The following is a 22,555-nucleotide window of genomic DNA, read 5'->3' on the forward strand; positions in this document are numbered from 1 at the left end:
CTTGAACAAAGGGACACCTCTTGCAAGAAAGACGGGCTTTGTTGAAATATATTTTGATGATATTTTTCGTGATCGGTAACAGTTTGTAAGTTACAACGGTGAATATCTGAGTATTTTTACAGATTCTTTCCTTTTCAACTAGGACTTAACTTTCAATAAATAAAGATTACAGTATAGATAAGTATAATTTGCCTGATTTCCCGATTTTGATGTTATTTAGTGGTTGGGAGGGTGTACTTTAATACAACGTAGCTAAAAAAGGGAGCGATTCATTTGATCCAGAGATATGAGCAATATCTGACAAATCTATAAAGTTGTGCGAACGCTTTTAAGAAATCGATATTTCTGACGTAAATATTTTCCAAGAGAACTTCGCGTGTTAATTTTCAAAAAATAATTGAATTGTCTACGAGTCAATTAAGTTCGCAAAACCTTCGTATAGAACGAAACAGAAACAGACGAGAAAGCATGTCGATTTAATACAGCCCAGCATACTAAAATGTACAGATAACCCCTCGAAAGGCAGCGATCACTTTTACCAACCGTTTCTATGTCGCAAGAAGAGACAGAGCTTCGTCGTACGCATCTACGTATTTTTCGGTAAATTTAGCAAAAGAAATAATCGACCGAGGCAGCGAAAATTCGACAGGGATTTTGGGAAAGCCGCAACGTGGAATCTTCATCCAGGCAGAAGTTTTCGCGGTAAAGGCACGTTGTATGACGCATGGCAAGATTCTGCGCGCGTAAGCCAATTTAGCGCTTTCTCACCCTCCGAGTGTTGCCGGATCTTGCAGCAGAGAATGCCCTCTCTTCGGCGTGTTGCGAGAGGTAGGCGTTGTATCTTTAATTATCTACGCAACGGAGGGACGGAGGTGGTCCCGAGGGATTCAGCCAGCTACCAAGAGGGTTGCAAAATGGTATCATCTCGTCCTCATGGCCGGGGCGTGGCTCACTCGACACCCAAAATCTCTTCGTCTTCGTCTGTGTAGCTTACCACTCGTCCGAGAGGAGTAGGGAACGAAACCACCGCTGGAAAACCTCGACCATTTAGCGGCAGCTTTGCTGAGACCAGTTAGCCACACGCTTTTGTCTCCCGGAAAAGAACATCCGCTGAGACCATAATTTCGTTTCACTTTCGCATCTATCGTCGGTACGATGGACCTATGGTTGGTATGGTAGATGGACCTATCGTTAAGATCACCGGAAGAGTGACGTACAGTGATTAAGAAAAGTATTTGCTCATCATGGTGTTTATCGTAGTATTTATATACTAATTAATCAGATCCGAGTATATTAAATTTCGTATCGTTTAGTAGTACTTTCACACATTTGCAAAAATTTCATACTACGAAAATGAAACGTGGATCCTGATGAAAAAACCGCTTTATTGGAAGACACGTGCAAATACTTTCTGTAGCCGCTGTATCTAAAAAATTGTCAATTTTGAGGGCCGACTGAAAGCGTTCTTTTGATTTATCCTCGCGTCGATCGAATGTACGAATCGTATCGTCGGTTTAACAGAGAAGTGATACGTTCAAAGGTTCGTTGATTTTTCAAACTCCGTAAAAATTAATTTACGTTTCTTCTTTACTGTTTTACCAACCCATAGACTATAATAACGCGAAGGTATTCTTACGAATCGTTATTTGATATCTTTAACGAATAACTCTGCGGATATAAATTAAGGTAAACTGGGTTTAGCTTCTTTTCCATGGCAGAAATCAGTTACGCGTATTGAGAGCGTACAAGCAGCGAACGAGTTGGCACACAGCTGAGAGCAAACATTCCCTGCTTGCTCGTACTTCCCATACACCGTTTTGTACTCTCAACAACCTGTTTCTTTCGATGCTCTAAATATTCTTTCGTTTACAAGCATACGTCCGGTACGTTAAGTAACGTTAACGATGCAAATGAACGACACACATATTTCCAGTTCTTCGAGTTTCCATCGTGCTTTTGATAATACGTTGCATTTTATTCCTGCGTTTCGCGAATGTTTCAATGAACCACGACGAAGCTCACCACGCTCTCGCGAAACGCGATTGATACTCAAAGAAGCACAGATACAATTCGTCCAACGAACATCGTGAAAATTTCGAATCTAAAGATGCGAGTCAATTGTTCAAAGTTCAGAGACCAACTTCTAATTTTAATGGAATATTTATCGAAAGATCGATAATCGCTTTGAATGGCGCGATAGAACAGCGTCACGGAAGCGCGGCAATTTTAGCATTTTGTCATCCGCACGAGGTCTGCTTGAGTCGTGTAAAGGCCCTCGACACCGACTGACGTCGAACGCAGAAGGTGGAAAAAAGAGCAGCGAGGACGGCCAACGGCTCGCCGACGACGAACGAGAGTGAAGTTCGGTCATTCGCGCGGAAAATTATCCGTGGTACGAAGAGGGGACGACAAGGTCGCGATCGCGTACAGACAGCTCGACGCAACCGCGCCTAGGTGGATATTAATTAAGACAGTCATTAGGAAAAAGCGACGAGTCGGCAGTGCATTCATGTGGAAAATTATGCTTGGTACCTCCATGCCATTGCGAAGAATTCCCGCGTTCTCTCCTTTTTTTCTTCCTTCTCTTTCACTCTCTCTCTCTCTCTCTCTCTCTCTCTCTCTCTCTCTCTTTGCCGTGTACACCGTTGGAAAGCGATAAAAGTCTTCGTAACATATTGCACGTATAAACAGTCGTATAGCGTGTAAAATAAAAGAAAATGGCACTATGCGGGCTTAATTGTAAATCTATGAAGGTTTAACATATAATAATCGGCAACTTTTGCGCGCAATTTATATCTTACCATGCATCTCTGTTTGATATCAATTTAAAGGGTTGTATGTGTATTGGTTATTATTATTCATCCGATTAGTCGGTTTACAAGTTTATTTAATAGACAAATATGTGCAGTATATTGTACGATATAATATTCGCTCGCAATTCTATCACTAATCCTAATTTTAATAACAATGGATGCGTTATCACGATGAAGAATTTCAATTATATAAATGTTGGTTTGCTGTGAGTAGCAGCAGAAAGACAGAGTTTTTCCGTAAGTCTGGAGAATTAAAATAAAGGGCGCACGGTATTAACCGTTTAGACTGGAGATTAACGTTAAGAAAGGGATGGGAACGTAGTTAACGGCCAGACATTATCGCATAAGAATATCCCTCTGTTAATTGCGTTACAGCTGTAGGAAAGAAGAAACTTAATTCCGTTAAATTCCACCTTCCGTGTGCGCAGCAAACGGAGACTAAATATTTCGTCTCCAAAACAAATGGATAATTTCTAATGGAATCCGGTAATGGACAGCTACAAAAAAAAAGGAGAAAAAAAAAAGAATCACGGATTCGATAATTAATTTCTACGCGCTATTTTAAACGACAAATACTATTCGAGGTGTATTCGAAAGTCGTTTGAAATCGATCAAAACGATCCACATTTTTGGAGCGTCCGCTAAATTTTTCTGCGAATTCCTCAGCAGCGTACAATAGCGTGGAATTCCATGTTCACACCAATAATTATAGCCACGAAATTACAAACTCTTTTCCCCTCCGATGCTCCGTCAAACCAGAATTCAGAGTACGCAGGAAGTAATACAAGGTCGCGTACACTCGAACACGTACAGGATTAACCCCAATGATGAACGAGGAGAGGACTGAATTGTAGTCAACGTAGTGACGATACCAACCACCGAACAGAGTGTTCGTGTTAATTACGTTAAAACTCGTCGAGGAAAACGAATGTAATTTGCGCCGGAGCTATTGTTTCCAATTTGGCTGGAATAATCGTAAACATGTTCTTTAATCTCGATGATTAAACTGATATTTCTACTTTTTCGAAGTGTCGATCGACTGACAAGCTTGTTCATCCTCCGGATTTTACGTCGCACTGACACGATTGAATCTTTGTCGTGATATTCGACATTCTGACTTTACCATCGCGAACATGGCTAGGAGAAAAGTCGATATAAACGTAATTTCTTACCTTGATGGTCTCCTGAGGGGAGTACCTCGCAGAGCGTTGTGCTTGAGCCTGTGCCTGCAGGCTCATCGCTGTACCATATCTGCTACACTAAATACTCTGTAAGCAAACAGAACTAAGCGTTACTTACTCTGCTTTGATACGCGTAACGAATGTTAAATTTAGTAGAACAAGTAGAAGCAGGGGAAATTTAAGCAAAATATTTAAATGTCTTATATACTAAATTAATATAAAGTGGTCTACAAATTTACTCACATACGCACACACACATTTGATTCTTTCTTAACATAGATTTCAAACAATATAAAAATCTCGACTAGTGATAAGAGTAAGTAGAACGAGCAATAATCCTCTGCGTTATCCTGCGAAAGCAAAAAGAGGACGCAATTGTTCCGCGGAATCTGGATAAAGCTAGGCCTGAAACAAGAGTCGGAGCAGACGAGAGAAGGGTAGAGGGTGGCTGGTTGGCTGGTCGGCCTGTCAATACGAAGAGCTACGTGACCCAGGTACCAAATGACACATCCGGTCGAAGGGACGAAGTTTCTCGTCTCTTTCGAGAACCACCTTGTTTTCCTGATATTCTTCTAGAACGAAAATCCATCGAATATATCGCTCGAGTAGCCAACTATCTTTCGTGTATTCGTTGTTTCCATCGAAAACACGATTTCTTCGTCCGTGCTATATTCGCGAATGTAATTGATTGAAAAACAACATCAAACGTAAAAAAACAAATATTTGGTTACGCGATAAAGAACATGACATAACAATGAGGATGCATAACGACGAAGAGATTAAGCTTGCCGAAGACCTCGTAAATTGTAAATTATAAAGAGAGGAGCCTCCAACAAACGACGGTCTTAAACCTGCAAAAGTCTGATCGATAACGAAAGCAATTGGGTTTGCCGCGATCGTTCGTGGATCATCAAAGAGAGCCGCGCCTTTTACGATACTTGAAGTCTTGTTCAAGGATAACATCGCGCGCTCTTTCAACTCGGAATAAAACAGAGGTGAAACGCGAGCGTCGAGGGTCTGATCGTTGGACGACAAAACGCGGCGTTCGCCGATTATTCGTTGACAAAAGAGAGAGAGGGAAAACAGGGGTTAAGGAAGAAGGATAGGGAGAGGAGTACCGCGTAGAGAGAAAGAGAGACGAAGAAAAATCGGAGAGGACGAATATTCAACAACCGAAAGAGACAGAGGGAGCACTCTCGCGATACGGAAAGCTAATCGAGCGAAAAGCATAATTAATCACGGCGAATTTGTCGTGATTAACGACGATCGCGTTGTCCCCGCAGGCTGCGAGTATAAACACCGTTAATACACGACAAATGAACTCGCCAATTTGCTATCGCGCCTATTTACAACCTCCGATATTACGTCCAAATCTCTTACATTATATTCGAGCGCATAAGCGCGCATAAGCTCTCTATGGATGCTGTCCGTCGCTATATGCGACATTATATACGCTAAGCCTGAATACCAAATTATATTTCCAATGTCGAAGTAACAAAAATATTAATAGAGGAATGCGTTAATCGATAATACAAGAAGCTTCTTAAATGATTTTTCATATAATCGTATCTTGATTTTATTTAATTACAAACGTCGATGTATTTAAATGCGATGTATTTAAATTACAGACAGAAATAACAACATTCGTCTGGTTGGCGCTTGAAATTTCCCAATAGAAAGAGACGAAGACCAGACGAAGACTGCTATATTATTCGCTTTTTATCGTGTTTGACCGCGCGTCGATTCACGGGTAAACCCTTAAAACAAACGATTCTCTTCCATGATGTACATCTGTCGATCGAACACAAGAATCGAAAACGTAAGCGCAAAAGAAAGGTCGATAGGATAGAGGGGGTAACGTCGTTAGTTTCCGGTTCGTCGTACGCACTTCCATCGAGTCCCATGCGGCAACCCCTCACGATGCACGGGGTCTCGTGCTGTCTAATGAGGCTCGACACCCGCCTACCCTGCCTCCCATGATACTGCACACCATAAACTCCGATGTTCGAACTGTTGAACGCGCGTACACGCGGCCGCTGACCAAGTACTCTCATATTTTAATACATTCTATCTCTCTCTCTCTCTCTCTCTCTATCAGCTTCCGCTTCTTGCGCACGAGAACGTGCTTCGTATGTTTGCACCCCTCCTCTTCGTTGTTTCCACAGTCTTACCACCCCTGGATGCGTTGTACAACTTCAGATACATATTATAGCGTCGTAAATAGACTAATAGCGTGTCGAAAGATTAGTTACGGCGTCTATTTTATGGTTTTGTGGATCGTAGTACACACGTATTAGACAAACAATAAACAACATAGAGAAGTTACAGTAAGTACAGTGAGTAAATACGATTATAAATAAATAGAAATATGATCTTTTTATAAGATAAAGTATGATTTTTATATGATATTGCGAATGAATACCTCTCTTGCTTAATTACGGTCTGTGCAATTATACGGATCGATTAAAATAACGTGAAACCAATTAGTCTCTGCAAAAGAAATACTTAATTATTATGGTAGCGATATACCGAAACATCGTTACGCTCAATTGACCGGTGGAATAAAACAGTAGAAAGTAAAATATTCCAGTCTCGAGTGCAATTCTCATTAACAGAGGTGATCAAGGCCTCGGCAAGTTTAATTGCTCGTACGCCATGAAATCGTACGAGTTTATTGCAACATGTACATTCGCCTCTGCTTTAAATCGCTGGCGTACGCATATTTACATTGTTACGATAAGGTCAACAATCCAATCATTTAATGAACGTTTTTTACAATGGTAAATTTTCCTAGAAGATAAAATATATCGAACTCAACGTTCTAATTACCTGTTCCTTTCCCTCGATAAAAAATCGATTAAGAACGTGTAAAACACACCGCGAATAGATAACGCGTGTTCACATTAATTAGAAAGTTCACCGACAAACAAACGGCGAGGCAAAGAAGCCAAGTTTGGAATTTAAGGAGATTCCCATAACAGTAGTACATCGGTATGGGGATTTTCTGGTATGGTGTCGGGGGGGTTCGCGTCCTGACAGTGATCGAGAACCGCGATGCTATCTTCGCGGCTCGATAACGACCAGCGGAAGTATCGCTTTAATCACTATATCCGAACCCCGTTCCCTTGGCACGCCATTGGATACCAGATCGTTTCTCATGTAACCTCCTGTAGACCCAACGGTCACACCGTTATTTTCTTAAAACTATAAGCTCGTGCAATTATCATTCCTATTAACCATCGATAGAGTTAACTTCGTTTGGAAACATCTGAGGATTTCTACAATTGGCAAAATTGCTCTTTAATAATTTCAAAACGTTCTCAAGGAATGAAATTTAGGCGTTAAAAGATATAATACGCGTAAACGTTGGAAATTCTAGTAATACAATATTTACAATTACGGTAAAAAGAGTTTAATTTTCTTCAAATTTCGCCAAACAGACTAGAAATAGTACCATTCGCGAGATCGTATGTGAATTTTATACGCGAACGTAATTTAACAGTGGCATTCGATTGCACACTGATCGAACACGATCGAGCAGAATGCTCTGGAAACTTGGAAAAACTAGGATACAAACGGACGTTAATTTCATAGAACGGAACAAGGTAGAGAACGAACAGGAAGAGAAGGAGGAATAGGAGGTGGAGGAGGCACCATAAGGTCTGGAAGGCCCCTTTTGCTATCGATCTGTCCCCACCTCGGCAATTCCACGCTCTGTGCCACACCATGCATCCCCATGGAACACTATATTGTTCCCACTTAGTCGTTCACCGACGCGCGATAGTGTAGGTGAACGTGTTTCTCTTGTATATTTATGCGTTTTCGCACGCGTGTGCGCACACGCATTCTGCCCACTACTACCGTGTACTCGTGCGTACGTATGTATTAACGCAGTGCATTTATTTCCATGTGTGGAAACCATGGACCTCCTCACACCTGCCTATAACGACACCGCTGCGTCACGAACAACGCAACACCAATGCCCACCGCTATAATCACACACCGGATACATATCCTGGACATTGGAGAAAACCGCTGCTCACTCACGTTTTATTAATACTTAGGAGCTTTACTTTGCAGACAATTAAAATATATTATACGGTTCGTTGTTCCAACGTTTTTCCGATATCCGTATGCAAAAATTTGTTCTACGATGGTATCACGCGTTAATGGTAAAGAAACATTTGCACGCGCCTTTGTAGCTTTTGTACGAACCATAAAAGGAGAGATACAATCGTTTTATGCGACCATCTTGTATATACGAACAGCAATGAATGAAAAGTATTACATAAGCGACTTTCAAGTTTCCTTAACGGCACAAGATTGCGATATCTTCTTCCCACCGAAAGGCCTACAAATCTTTTGTTAACGCTACTTTACCAATACTGAGTTATCGTTTTTTTTTTTAAGAAAACACGCGTACGCTTTAAATCTAACACGTATGAAAAATCGGACCGTCATACATACGAGAACACGGTAAACAAAAGTTATTTGCACGATGGAAGTCTTTGAGGATTGACTTTTAGGAACAAGGTTGCCCGATCCGCCTGTCGTGTCTCGAGTTCCTCCCCTCTGACATGGACATATGGTATTCTACTTTTCATACCGTTGTACTTGCGAAAAATAGAGAGAGATAGCTTACGAGCATGCGGAACGTCCGAAAGAGAGACGAAAGATTTGGAAAGACGGATAACGATATTACCGAAGATGGCAGAGGAGGACAAGGATATTGGTCAACGCTGAAGGACGGAGAGCGACGATATAACGGAGGAGAAGATTCCTTGAGAAAGATTAATATCTCTATCAGAGAAGTTCAGCAGAGCGGGCCATTTATCTACCTACGGACCTACAACACGCCCTATTCCAAACTCCTTCGCCTCCTCTTCTTTCTTCGACCTTTTCTTCGACAAATCTTACACGGGCAGTTCACTATTCCAAGGAGTTTATTTAAACCTAGAGATTAGCGGATAGAAAAGAAAAATCTGGACGCGAAGATATAAAAACAAGGGGGAAAGAAGGAAACAGACTACGGTGTTCATGTTGGGAAATGGTGATTCACTAGCCGGATGTAACCGAGGAAATTCGATTTGACACCCGGCACAATTTGGAAGCAGCAGGGTGGTTGCTAATAAATTCCGAGTAATCTCATCCGTTACGTGTCATCGAGATCCGAAACGACAGATTCCAATATTTTGCTACCATCGAAAATTTATTGCATTAATCACGATGAATGGAACCGGTCGTATAAAGCGTATAAAGAAAATTACCAACGTCTTGGAAAATTAACGTTTCTTCTCCTCTTTTAATAAAAATGTTCATATTAAGCTGGAATATGTTTCTTACGTGAAGGATAAAATAGAGAAAAAAGAAAAAAAATATGACACGGTAAAGTAGCATTTCGGATGACACCGTCGATCTTAAGTACGCGACAAGTAGTAACGCAAACGATTAAGAGTCGTCGGAGTGAGTAAATTACGCTCTATCTCAATCTTGACTAGCCTTTGTATTTAGTCCCAGCAGTCTCTACGATTATGCCGCGACACACGCAATGTCCCGTACCGTGATCCCACAAACTCTGTTGCACCCCGTTGAGATATTCGGAAATGCAAAACATGGTCGATGCGTTGCATCCAGCGAGAAGCTTTGATCTTAACTACGCTACTAACGAACGCTTAACTACACTGAAAATTATACTTCTTTCCGTACGTTAGTTACGATAAGTATCAGTTTGAATATTTATATAAGCATCGTTTTGACATTTTACAATATATACGAGTTATATTCCAACAAAAGCATCGAGCGGTTAATTTATCGTCGCTGTCCAGTAGTATTTTATCGAATATGAACATCGAATTTAGCGAATACCTACGTATAAATAATCGCGATAACTCCGCAAGATTGTTCTCGGCGAGCTCACCATTAATAAAACTGGACGATACGAAGACCACCAACGAAGGAATCTTTTCTTGTATGATTTAATAGCGGGGTCAAGCAAGCCAAACTCGTTGACCTTTTGTACTCGAAAAATTCCTTTTGGTTATTTCGCCTTCAAATTTCGTTCTGTACCACTTCTTTTTATAGCCCAATGCTTCTTTCAACGCCGTAGTTTCCCATATAGCTTCATATACGATAGTAAAAAAAGCTGCATTTCGTTCGAAACTCTAAGCTCTTTCCTTTGAGATTGTCACGGAAATATTCCTGTTATCGTTTACGATATCAATTACGCGCGGTACTTAATTACTTACGATACTTACGGAAAACTTCGTTAAAGGAAAACGACCGTACGAAAGATATTGTTACCTCTTTGATACGATTAAGAATCTCACATCGAGATACTTCCATTTCTCCAAACCGTTCTCCCTACGTGCACCTACGTTTCTAGTCCATTTACTCCGGCCAAGCTAAAAACACACTCTTCTTACAAGAACATTTCTCAGGTGAGATAGCGCGGAAGTGCATGGTGTGTTACACGACATCCGAAGCGTGTACATTTGTACGGATGTCTTTATCGCTTTATGAGCCCCATAAAGTGCCGTTGTCGGTCGAGCAGCCTTTGTATCTCCACTGTGCAGCGCCGACCACAGTGAGGGAGCGAGAACGAAAAAGCATTTACCCATTGTTTATGCGTCTCATTATGTATGCCGTTGTCGTTGATACAGACTCTTAAATGCGTGTACATAGAACGCAACATGTTGAAAGAAATGATGAAAGGTGATTTATGAAGGTGCGCGCCACGGAAATGTTGGATAACGTGAGCGATCTAAGTCATTTTTCTCATGGACTCGCAGGACAGATTATCGACGATAAATTTGTTACAGCCAATCGTGATGAATTCGACGATCAACGTGATCGAGCAGTAGTCTTGGAAACACATCGATGATCGATTTAAGGAACATTATTAGGAAGCTGTATTCGAAGCCAGAAACAAAGTTTAAGTCTTTAAGGAAACGTCACACGTTCGTACAGAAGAAAAATCGTCGGGATTAAAAGTTGAGCACTGGAATTTGAAAAATGTCGAATGTAATTCAACGACATTTTACCAGCTTGACCGGTCTAACGATGTTATTGGCCGTGTTCTTTCGCTATCGGCACCGTGGATCGTCTGCACGACAGTTTCCGTGCACTCTCCATTATGCCGTTTAAGTGTCCGAGTATCGCAATTTTTTTCGGATATTGAAAAGATAGCCGAGAATATGGCCCGAAACAATGATTACGAGCGTAGGGTTCGGGATCGCGAAGATCCCAAACCAGATAAATCATCACAACCTTTGGCCATCCACAACGCGAATCCCATAAAACACGAATACCGTTATCCGTATCATGGCGTATTTTATGATTACATACGTGAATTCTCTTCGAAACAATGAGACATTTTTACGATACGTTTTGCCTGCTGCAGCACTGTAGTTAGATGCAATAACTTTAGACAATCTAATGAAACTATCGTAAAATTATTATACGACGTATCGTTCCGATACGACGAACTCGTAAAATTGTTCAATCTACTTCCTTTGTCGCGAAATATATAAATTGTAAAATTCACCAAATCTGTTAGAAAGGTGCAACAAAGGTAAAATGCAGTAGTAAAATGACATTTCATTATCCAAGAAAGAATAAAAGCTAACGAAAGGAAGATAGTTTTAGCCTAACAGATTCTTGTCCGAGCAGATAAGACGAAAAGTGAAAAAAACACACGAGACGAAGTACAGCGCTCGGGGGAAAAGGAGAAAACAAAGGCACAGAGATGTTACTCTGGCAATTATACGGGAAACGAATGCTAGAACATTCATCACTCTGAATGTGTTTAATGCGTGCGCGTTAAATACGCACGGCAGGCACGCTAACCAAACCTAACTAACAGTCAGGCTAACAAATTAACGCTGATGCGTTAAATGTCCGCGTCGAGTACCATGCCGGAAGAGCGCGCCGTGTTCTTCTCCAACTGGACACGATCGGGCCTGCTACTTTGATTTCTTCGACTATGTACACAGAACTTGTAGCTTGTCTCTGAGATACTATTGCGGATAATTAAAACTCTAGTATGACTCTAATATGATCAGGATAATACAGCGTAGATGAAAGGCTGATTCGCAGATATGTAATTTAAGAAAGTAGGACAAACGTTTGCAACAAAAGAATCGCGTCTATTCGTCTGATAATGAACATCAGTTGCGGTCTATTCATCGTCTTTCGTCAAAGTAATTTCGAATTAGTGTAAATGAACGTGTATTACGAGGAAAAAATGATAACAATAACACGTATTGTATTTTAAATTCGTACGCAAGCAGTACGATAAAAGATGAATATTTTTTAATGTTCCGCGTCATTCGGGATTACGAAATCTGCTTGGCGAATGACTTTCGACACGAATGAAAATTTACAAAACAGTAATTAAGAACGTTTCGATCGGCCAAACGATTAATCCGCTATTTTAAATATTGATAAAAAAATTGCGTGTAGTTCGATACGTTGTAGCACGTTTCTTTTAAACACGAAATGCAGAGGCAAGGCCAAGTCGACTACGTATTTACGTTCGGTGAACGTGCAAAAACAAACGTGACCTGCATCTACGCTTCTGTGTACCTGATAAGCGATAAGCTTGTATGATTATTTTGAAGTTTGTTTACGTACTGCTTACGGATCAAACGTTAGCTCCGCCTAAACCAAACATAAGCCAGAAGTGAGAACGTATTTTACGTTGAAAGCTTCGCTATGAAATAGAACAGAAATTTCTATGCAAACATCTTACGCGAGTCACAAACCTTAAAAAACAAAGAGCTCGGTACACCTTTAATTTTGCATAATTATTACAATTGGCTGAATAAGAGATTACGAAACGAGAATTTAACGAGCGAAGAAGAGAGTGAACACGAAATATCTTCTGCCAGTGTTGTATTTATATAAGTGCGTGCGTGTATATGCAATTACCTCACGAAAACGTCATTGACATGAAAAAAGGCTGTACACCGTGTTGAGAATTCGCCAAATTTGGCGAGATCGATCGCCTTCAGATTCAATAACGACAAAGCTGTTGAATAAAACGATGAAACGATCGTGATCACCGAATACCATACATTCATTTTTAATAGTAGAGAAAAAGAATACGTTGGCAAATTACCAGCGTTTCTTTCAAACTTTGGAACACTTAATCCAGCACGGAATAAGGATCGTGTTGCACTTCGTGACTAAATACTAAATACTTCTTCAGGTTTGTAAAATTCAAGCATATAAAATATCTTTTCTGCGCTCGACCAATTATCGTTACATATAAGTACATTTATTTGCAAAATTATTTGCTTTCGTTCGAGATATATTCTTTCGAGGATAATAAAGCGTAACATAGAAAGTAAAATACAATGATAAAGATAAATTAAATACCCTGAATTAATATACAATACGCGATATTGAAGTAAAAATAATTCAAAACTACGCATCTCGCAACATCAGAAAAATGTACGCTTCTATTCTGATAGTAGATTTCATACTGTGACCGTTAACATTAATCGATATTGCATGCTAATCAGAGCGTAACAGTATTTTTACAGTACCAACTATTTAAATCAAGCTTAAGTTCGAGAGTAAAATAAATGACTTTTGACTCAGGAAAGCGCGATGAGAATACCAATTAAAAATTAGTATATCTATGGAAATCAAACTAAATTATTGATAGATTAATATCGAGTATTGAAATTGAATTTAAACATTAAATAGAAAAATAGAAAAATACAAAACGAGATATAATACGAATATAAGCGTAAATATTTAACTTAATTACATATTTTTATAAGCAATTATTACTTAATCTTCATACATATATATATAAAATAATCTCAAAGTCGTTAAGGTGCATCAATAGTCGTAATATACACAAAAAAAAAGAACTTTGTTCGAAGGCAACTAACAGAGATAAGAAAGTAAATGTCTACTAATTTCGGTGAAAACATTATTAAAATTTGTATTTGACTAATTTCTCACCTGATCAGAGCAGCGTCGATGCTAATTTACACTACACAGTGAACTTTGTTTCGTCAGCTATCGTTGATATGTATTAATTTTTCTAAACACACTTCGATGCACACACGCACTTGTTACGATATGTTTAGTTAACGGTTTAACAGAAAGTTTATCCATTGGAAAACATGTTGTTAATATAAAGGACGGCTTGTATCGATAAAAAAAAAGAAAAAAACGATAGTAATGGAACAGGAGAGAAACACGAGAAAGGCGAGCTGCAGGCTGCGTGCCGAGCAGCCACCCTCACGGTAGGCGCGCGAGCCTACTACTGAACTCGCTATACTGATCGTCAGCGTCGCGTACCGGCACTTCCGCTCGGAGTGACTCGTCCCTTACGAGCATCAGATATAGCTGGCGATCGTCGTCGCAAGATTTTTGCAAATTCACTAACCGTATAATTTCACAACTCTTTGTACTTGGACGAACAACGATATCCACGCTCAAAGTACGATACCTTGCTGTATAAAGATAAATATATTTTATAAACATATTTTACGAAATATGGTTTTCAAAGTGATTATGAATCAAGCTTATTATTTGGTCACTTTTTATCATATTTGTTGCTTTAATTCATTTTTCTGACAGAAATAAGAAGAGTACAATTTACAGACAAGTCGAAAATATACGCGTATATGTAATAGATGTATATATATATGTATGTATATATAGCGACAAAAATGAAAAAGAAGTAGAGAATGTAGCAACAAATGTCGATACGGGATTTATCTTGTATGTAAATACTTATACATGTACGTAATAATATAAATAATCCATCTGATATTTGGCATAAATCACTTCTAAATTTCTATAATCTACGTCCAATGCTGTCCACGATAAGCTACGAAGCTTGGAGAGTCTCTCCTGCTTTGACTTTGTCACTATGATACAGGGACGCCTAACCGATGCACTATACACACGCATCTGATACAAATGCTTCCCGCAAAAATCAAAGTTTCATGGTTTAGTTTACGAACGAGATTTATGAAAAATGACAAGGATCGTACTAAGTCTGTTCGGTTTCTTTTCTCTGATTTCTTTCGTTAGTTCATGGCGATAGCGCGGAAGATGGGACAAAGCCACGCGAGGAGCTTCAACCATGGACAGCATTGATCTGTATAATACCGCGTATACATGTACGAATTAATCGTGCTAACGATAAAAAAGTACGATATATAAATCGATTGTAGTATGAAGTATTGTGATAAATTAATTTTTCATACGTACAATACAAATTATGAAAATGAATAGCAATAATGGTAATGCTTATATATATATAAATAATATTTTATAAACTTCTTACTTATTATATATGTACATCGTTATAGTACATAGTAATGATTCCATTAAAAAATATGGAAATTGTAGCGGGGTAACTACAAAAGTATCATCAAGCGACAAAGGGAGAAAAATGCACGTAAAATTTACTATACGTAATTTCTACAAAAATAATTTCATATGAAAAGCATTATGTATCGAATAAATTCTTCTTTACTGATTATCATACCCAATACTATGTTTTCTAAGGTTCCTTGATCTAATTATCACCAGCTTCGCTTTTATTGCTCTTAATAATACCCCACGCGCGATGCTTTATAAAAATATTTATCCTAGCGATAGTTGAATTACCTTTGAGCAAGCATATGCAACAAGCTACACAAATATTCGTAATTTCTCGCACTGTCGCCCTCTGTCACTTGTCACAAGGATTTTTCTATTATCGATACGATTTTCGCCTCACTCTACGATCATGTTCCTCTAATTACTTACAACTTGATAAGGATAAAGCAATTTCTACATATAATTTAATTCAATACTTGAACTACATACAATAGATATCAAATATAAGATAAGCTACTTAAATGCATTTGGCATGTCTTGTTTATGTGTGATGCTCACCTGTTCTAATCTGAATTATTGATTCGCGATCAATGTCTTCGAGAGCTACGAACAAATGACGTCACCTCCTTGGTTAAATCGACTTTGTGCACTTACGTTAAAGTAATTATTACTTAAAACTTTGGACTCTTCAACGGATTAGTTCCGCGATAATTTTCACGTATATAATTCGTATTTTATCGTATAAATATATCTAATTACGATAATATTCTTCTATCGGTCGTTAAAATTGCATTTACAATGTTAAATCTGATGTGAACACACTGCTTGCTCAACTTGCATCTACTGGCAGCTGCTGTACTATCTAAAACTGACCTTCGACATTTTATATTTTTCTTGTAATTGAATTCTATGTTGTAACGTCGTCTTTCTATCTATTTATACCTAACGATGTTTCATTATATTTCTGATTAATCTTGCATATATATTTTTCTTAGTTTCCATACCTTTCTCTCTCCGTTTTTCATCTCACAATCCATATGTAGAAAAACATTTTCTACACACTCTGATAATAAGGAGTCACTCTCTCGCTTACAACCAATTCCAAATTCTCTACTGTGTGGTACGATGAAAAACGATTAAACTTTTTATTTCTTCCAGCAGTTCTTGGATTTACATTACTTTTTGGCTATTTCATATTTGAATATCGCTTTGATAAACTGTTTCTAAGGTTTGAAATACAATGACTCACGAAAGTATTCGAATGCTTAAGTTTTAACCAGGAAACATGTGTATACATTAAACTGGAGCACGTATTCAATGCAATATATCTGTAGCAAAAGGGAAATCTCAAAATTATATCGGTAAAATTAGAATTCAATTTAATGACATATACAATATTTACAGTATGGTAATTACAAGCACAGATCGGTAGGTGTTATTGAGTCTATCAGAAATGACCAATCAGATCCGCACTTCTTTGCCTAGTCATCTTCTCAGCATTCAGTGTTATACCTATTGATAGATCACAAAAGTATTCGAACGCTTAGAATTAAGCTATGTTTACAACGAATCTCTATGACAAAGTAAAAAATCGTTTATGTTTAGCTAATTCCGTATTATTCTTACGTGTACTTATCGAACTGCAGAAGCTACGAGTACGAAGAAGTTGGAATCACAGCAGTGAGAACGAACGAAAGTAAATCTAACATTTTTTAATAGATGAATGCAATTATACGTAAAGAAAATCGAATATCGAAATAGAAATACGAAACTTACGTCGAACAGTAAAGCATGGAGATGATTCTGTCATGGTGCGAGGTCGTGTGGCAGCCAATGGTACTGGAAATTTATTATTTATCGATGGAATTTTTAAGAAATACATATTTACATATATGTTAAGAGAGTCTAAAACAGAGTGCAGAAAAATTAGGCTTATTAATACATTCTTACTTCCGAGGCATACGGACTGAATCTTAAAAGAATAGATACTACATAATATACCCTGCATCCTAAATACTCATAAAACCCAGACATTGATTATAAATAACATTTATGGTCTGAAATCAGTAGGTCATTACATAATTATATGTATAATAAATAGGAAAGAAGTATTCAAAGAAAGATTTATAAAAATATGGAATTCTATTGTAAATATCGCAAAAAATTACTTCATAGTATAGAAAACAAAGTTAAAGATATTGTTACAGCCAGAGGTGAAAGAACTAAATGTTAATATAAGATAATACATAGTCAATGGTAATATATGCATGCGTTTGTACGTGTGAATACTTTTATGATCCACAGATGAATCGTGTTTGTAATAAATGCACTGTGTATATCGTTAAAATATTTCATAATTTTACTGATATAATCTTCAGATTAAAAAAATTCAGTATTGTCTCAAGTGTTTCACTTTAACATATATTTTGCACGTTAAAAGTCGCAAATGTAGGCGTTCGAATTCTTTTGGGAGCTGTTGTACATTACTTAGAGCTTGTGATAATTGTGTGTAATTGTTGGAGCTTGTGATACTTCTGTTGTTTACTTTTCATGCTTATAAAAAAGACTTTTTGTATGATTCAACTATAAAACTTCATTTACACACCTAGTTTCATGTAGATCACACACACTATCATTTTCCAGTTCTTGATCACAATAGAAACTAGCATTTCCAGAATTTTCACTTGATCTTGGAGTTCAGAACTTGATCTTTGTTTTCATGTAACATTGAATAGTTGCAAAGTTGCTTAACCGTGTTATCGCTATTACTACTAATTAAATTACCAATTAATTAAAAAACTATGATAGTTTTTTTACATCTTAGCTTTTAAGAGTTGGAGCAATATTTTCACAAGTCGTTAAATTTTCATAGACGTTTCTACTTATATTTCTGTCCTATTGTCACAAAATTAATTGAACTAAGTTTTTTAAAGGTATGCTGCTGATTCATATATTCAACATAATACGTGAAATATTATGAATTCTTGTAAAGAAATTAGTTTATTTTCTATTGGAAGTAGACATATGTTCTTGAAGTGAATTATCTTCACAATTCACCATAATTTGAATTCTAAGAGTATTTTAATAGCTATCTAATAACACTGAATTAACCATCTGAATACTGTTCAAACAAGTTTTACTATGCGATGATTTTTAAATGGTAGAGTAAACTTGGTTTTTATTTAAATTGTTCGTAAGATCGTTCATTGATTGACTGAAGACACAAGTCTTATCATTTGAGTTTCTGTTATAAAAATCAACTTCAGCATAACTTAATTTTTCTGAACTTTGTTGTAAAATAAATCAATGCTGTTTGATTCGATTGATGATAAAACTTCACTCCGGTTGTTTTTAACATTTGTCCTGCTATCAGGAGCATCACCAACTTCATCTTGCGAATTATCACCCTGAACTGGATTTTTGAAGAAGTCAAATTCAAAAATTGCCAACTTTATCGGCTCACGCTGATACCAGTGTTGCTCCGGCGCGTTGGTAGGTGTTGATGCTGTGGTCTGTTCGCCTAGAAAGCTCTGCTGATATACAGAGGCGGGACAAAAGAAAAACAAAAGCACTGCTACAGATACAGCAAACCACTACAGAAGCCTTCCTAGCATTGTGTTCAAGTAACTAAGAATGAAGCCATATAGTAAGTGAGCATATTTTGCATGGCAGTGAATTTATAATTAATAAGCAAATTGATAAGAAATTATAAATAATTAAAAAATTGTATATGTATATAATCAAAAGAAGAATTCTCCATGTGGCTACTACTAGTACGATCTTATATCAATTAAAAAAAAAATATGGTAAGCCATGCAAGATAATAAAATAAATTTTCTATTATAGAATATATAATGACAATTACCGCTAGCCATGGATGATCAAGTACATCTTCTGCACTAAATCTCAGTTCAGGTTGTGTTTGGAGCATATTCGATATTAATTGTTTAGCAGAATCTGAAATCTCATCCCAAAATGGAGATCTAAAGTCATACTGGCCGCTTAAAATACGCTCAAATAATTCTTCTTGCTTATTTTCAGGAGAAGCAAATGGTGGAAAGCCACAAAGTAAGATATACAGTATTACTCCAGCTGCCCATACATCAATCTAAAATGGTATAAATTTATTTTGTCTTTCATATTTCTAAAATTATATTAATAAATTGTATATATCTAATTAGAAAATAAATTTACTTTCAAACCATATCCTGTTTCTGCAAGTATTTCTGGTGCTACATACGTAGGTGTACCACAAACTGTGTACAAAGGTTCCCTTACAACTTGAGCAAGTCCAAAATCGCATAACTTTAAACATCTAACATGATTTCCATCCATTTCAACTAAAAGGTTTTCAGGTTTAACATCACGGTGTACTATTTGGTGTGAATGCAAGTAAGCTAATGCAGATGTTAAATGTCCAATCATTACACTAGCCTCACTTTCGGAAAATTTTGTTGCTGCAGCAATAGCATCAAACAAATCACCACCCTAAAATAACGCAAATTCAGAGTATTATCTTGATATAAATTTCAATTTTTGATATTTAAAATAGAAATATTTGTAAACAAATGTACTTTTACAAGCTCCATGACTAAAAACAGTTGATCAGTAGTTTCTTGTTCCGCGATTAAATTAATAATATTTGGATGACAAACTTGTCGTAAAATTGATACTTCGCTTGCCCACATTGTTTCTTTACCTTGACATTTATACTTATCTACAATTTTCATTGCGTATTCTGCACCTGTAGATCTATAAAATATTTTTAGATAGATTTTTTATTATTTTTAGCTATTAATATTCTACAATTTCTTATAATACTCACTTATGAGAGCAATGCCTAACAATTGCAAAGTTACCTTCTCCAATTACATGTCCTACTGCATAGTGTAAACGTAGTGGTTGTGGTAATATTAACGAAGAAGGACTCGGTGTCCTCACTTGAGGTGTAGTAAGCACTTTTTTTCCAGATTTACGTGGCATTCTTGGCATTGGACCAATTTGTCTCTTTGATGTCCATGGACATCTTCGGAAGCTTTGCACACTCTTAGATTCTTCAAAATCTAATTCAAAATCTTCCTGATTTGACTTCTCAGGCCCATAAGCTATAAAGATATCATCATTTTCAAAAAATTGTTCCAATGAGGTAACTTGTTGCCCTGAGAGTGTATAGACTTTTCTTACTGCTCCAGAATCTAACTTAACAGCTTCTGTGATTGCTTCCATTGCATGTTCTAAGCTTGGAGCATTTCTTTTATTTAGTAAAAGACGTACAACTTTACGAGGTTTTGTACCATGTCTTATTAAAGTGACTATTTTTGCTTTTACGCACAGTGGTATTGCACTTATTTGTCTACCAGTACCTGCTGGGGATTGAGGTAATCCAGATAAAGAACTACCTCTTCTTACTTTGGTAGATGAATATTCCACTTTCTTAAAAATTTCTCCTTGGCCAGAAACCACATAACATTTACCATCTTCTAAATCATTAATACTTTGAACCTTTTTCCCATCCATAGTATAAATTGCTCTAACACCATTAGGTAGAGTCACGCTTGATATTAAAGCTCTTGTTAAATCCGATGCTAAACTATCAAAACTGCGATATCTTTCTGGAGTCACAGCCATCACAATACCAGTATAAAATTTATCTCCATTTCTAAAAAATCTCACTCGTTTTGCCTTCTTGGTTGGAGGTGTTCTAAGAACATTTAAAGAATGCCGTGAGCTAACATCCAACATTCTTTCATCTATACTCATTATAGTAGTGGAACTTAATTCTCCGCTTCCAGAAAAATTACTATCACCAGATGGTGAAGCACCTTGACTCAATGGTTCTTCCATCATCCTAAATATAAAATGTTTTTAGTACAAATAATGTTATTGGAATGATAAGATATTGGAGTAACAAGAGGTTGCATTGTACAATTATAAGATAATTATATTTCTCATAAAATTACGAAAATTACTATTTTATGTAGTATAAATTACGAAAAATACGTACAAAAAGCTGTTTTACTGTCATTAATTATCGATTACGCGAACGAAAAATATTTTCGATGGAGTTATAAATAAAGATTTCCTGTTATTTCATCGTGGTAAATGTTTAACAACGAAAGTTGTATATAAATATAGGAATGAACCTATAAAATTTTAGATATTTCAAGACTCTTTTACTTTTCATTACACGTAACAGTTTTTATAAATGTAACATTTTGATAACAGGAATATTTATTCTCCTTTCTAACCTTCTTAACCTTCTTTAACTACATCACTATGTACACAAATACAGCACACAAATAAACACTAATACAATACACAACGTTACTTATTCGTAATTCAAATTTGATAACAATGAAACAGTCTGTACGTACTTACATTATGTTCTATTAAAAAACAGAAGAAATGCCAGCTAATGAACAAATGAATCACCAGTGAAGTGACATTTTCATAGCAACCATGACGTGAATACTAGATAATAAAAGCGAGAAATCTCGCTTTCGTATTACACTAACAGAATTCCCTTTTCCGTTATATCTAAGTCTCATACAATTTTTTATGCTTTTCGTTTGTATCGTAACACACTGATTTTGTTTTCTGCGCGCAAAATAGTTTGAACTGCCAAATTCGACATATAAGCAATATAAGAAAAGTAGCTTGTCAGAGAGAAACCGGAAGATCGGAACCGGAAGTGTAAAGAAACTAAAAGGGTGGGACAAAAATGAATAACCGAGCAGATTACTCCTTATTAACGTAATTACAACTAATTATTATTTCATTATATAAACATGCGTATCTATGACTTATTCCCCTGCAAAATGCATTATCTATTATATTCTATTTCAGTAAATATATAATTATATTAAACAATTAAATATATTACAAATTGTAATTGAAAAACTAATGCATAATATTTAGGCTTATAATAGTACTAACAATTATTAACAGTGATAACAAATATATAATTTCATTATCGAAAATATCTTAATAAATTACAATATTTTAAAAAGCAAGGATAATTCACTTGATCTTTTCTAATAGTTTCTTTTTTAAATTATATAAGATATAGTAAAGATAATAACAATTTAAAAATCAGTCGGTAAGATATGATGATTGTAAGCGTATACATAGAGGGCAATATAATCTTCAAAAGTCATAGTCACTATCACCATTCGCTTATTTTACTTAATATTATTATTAAGTATCCTA

At 36.8% G+C, this 22,555-nt stretch overlaps 2 protein-coding genes across 8 annotated transcripts in view; both read right to left on the bottom strand.

Moving 5' to 3' along the window:
* Nucleotides 1-14,192, bottom strand: part of LOC126865001 (protein sickie) — a 192,863-nt gene extending 178,671 nt beyond the window's left edge. Inside the window, exons 1-2 of the mRNA XM_050616998.1 lie at nucleotides 13,970-14,192; nucleotides 3,986-4,081 (exon numbers count right to left, since the gene is read on the bottom strand). Coding sequence (XP_050472955.1) covers nucleotides 3,986-4,051 — 66 coding nt within the window. The 5' untranslated portion in view covers nucleotides 4,052-4,081; nucleotides 13,970-14,192. The remainder of the gene's footprint in view (nucleotides 1-3,985; nucleotides 4,082-13,969) is intronic.
* Nucleotides 14,193-16,708: 2,516 nt separating this feature from the next.
* LOC126865004 (serine/threonine-protein kinase GD17699-like) lies at nucleotides 16,709-22,040 on the bottom strand. 7 transcript variants are annotated; one of them, XM_050617014.1, is made up of 7 exons: nucleotides 21,725-22,040; nucleotides 20,172-21,194; nucleotides 19,921-20,098; nucleotides 19,541-19,834; nucleotides 19,212-19,454; nucleotides 17,123-17,185; nucleotides 16,709-16,858 (listed from the first exon to the last, which is right to left on the bottom strand). In XM_050617014.1, coding segments are annotated over exons 1-6 (1,773 nt in total). In that variant the 5' UTR covers nucleotides 21,727-22,040; the 3' UTR covers nucleotides 16,709-16,858; nucleotides 17,123-17,152. The 7 variants fall into 7 exon arrangements, with proteins under 7 accessions (XP_050472971.1, XP_050472970.1, XP_050472968.1 ...); XM_050617013.1 differs by having other exon boundaries at nucleotides 16,709-17,185; XM_050617011.1 differs by having other exon boundaries at nucleotides 16,709-18,858.
* Between the last annotated feature and the right edge of the window lie 515 nt (nucleotides 22,041-22,555).

Source organism: Bombus huntii, chromosome 4 (genome assembly GCF_024542735.1).
Source record: "Bombus huntii isolate Logan2020A chromosome 4, iyBomHunt1.1, whole genome shotgun sequence".
Lineage (NCBI taxonomy): Eukaryota > Metazoa > Arthropoda > Insecta > Hymenoptera > Apidae > Bombus > Bombus huntii.

Excerpts from the sequence above, each read along its gene's own strand:
- LOC126865004 (XM_050617008.1), bottom strand. Across the intron at positions 19,835-19,920 it reads TAGTCATGGAGCTTGTAAAA|GGTGGTGATTTGTTTGATGC; the intron begins GTACATTTGTTT and ends GCGTTATTTTAG. Across the intron at positions 19,455-19,540 it reads AAACAGGATATGGTTTGAAA|ATTGATGTATGGGCAGCTGG; the intron begins GTAAATTTATTT and ends ATACCATTTTAG.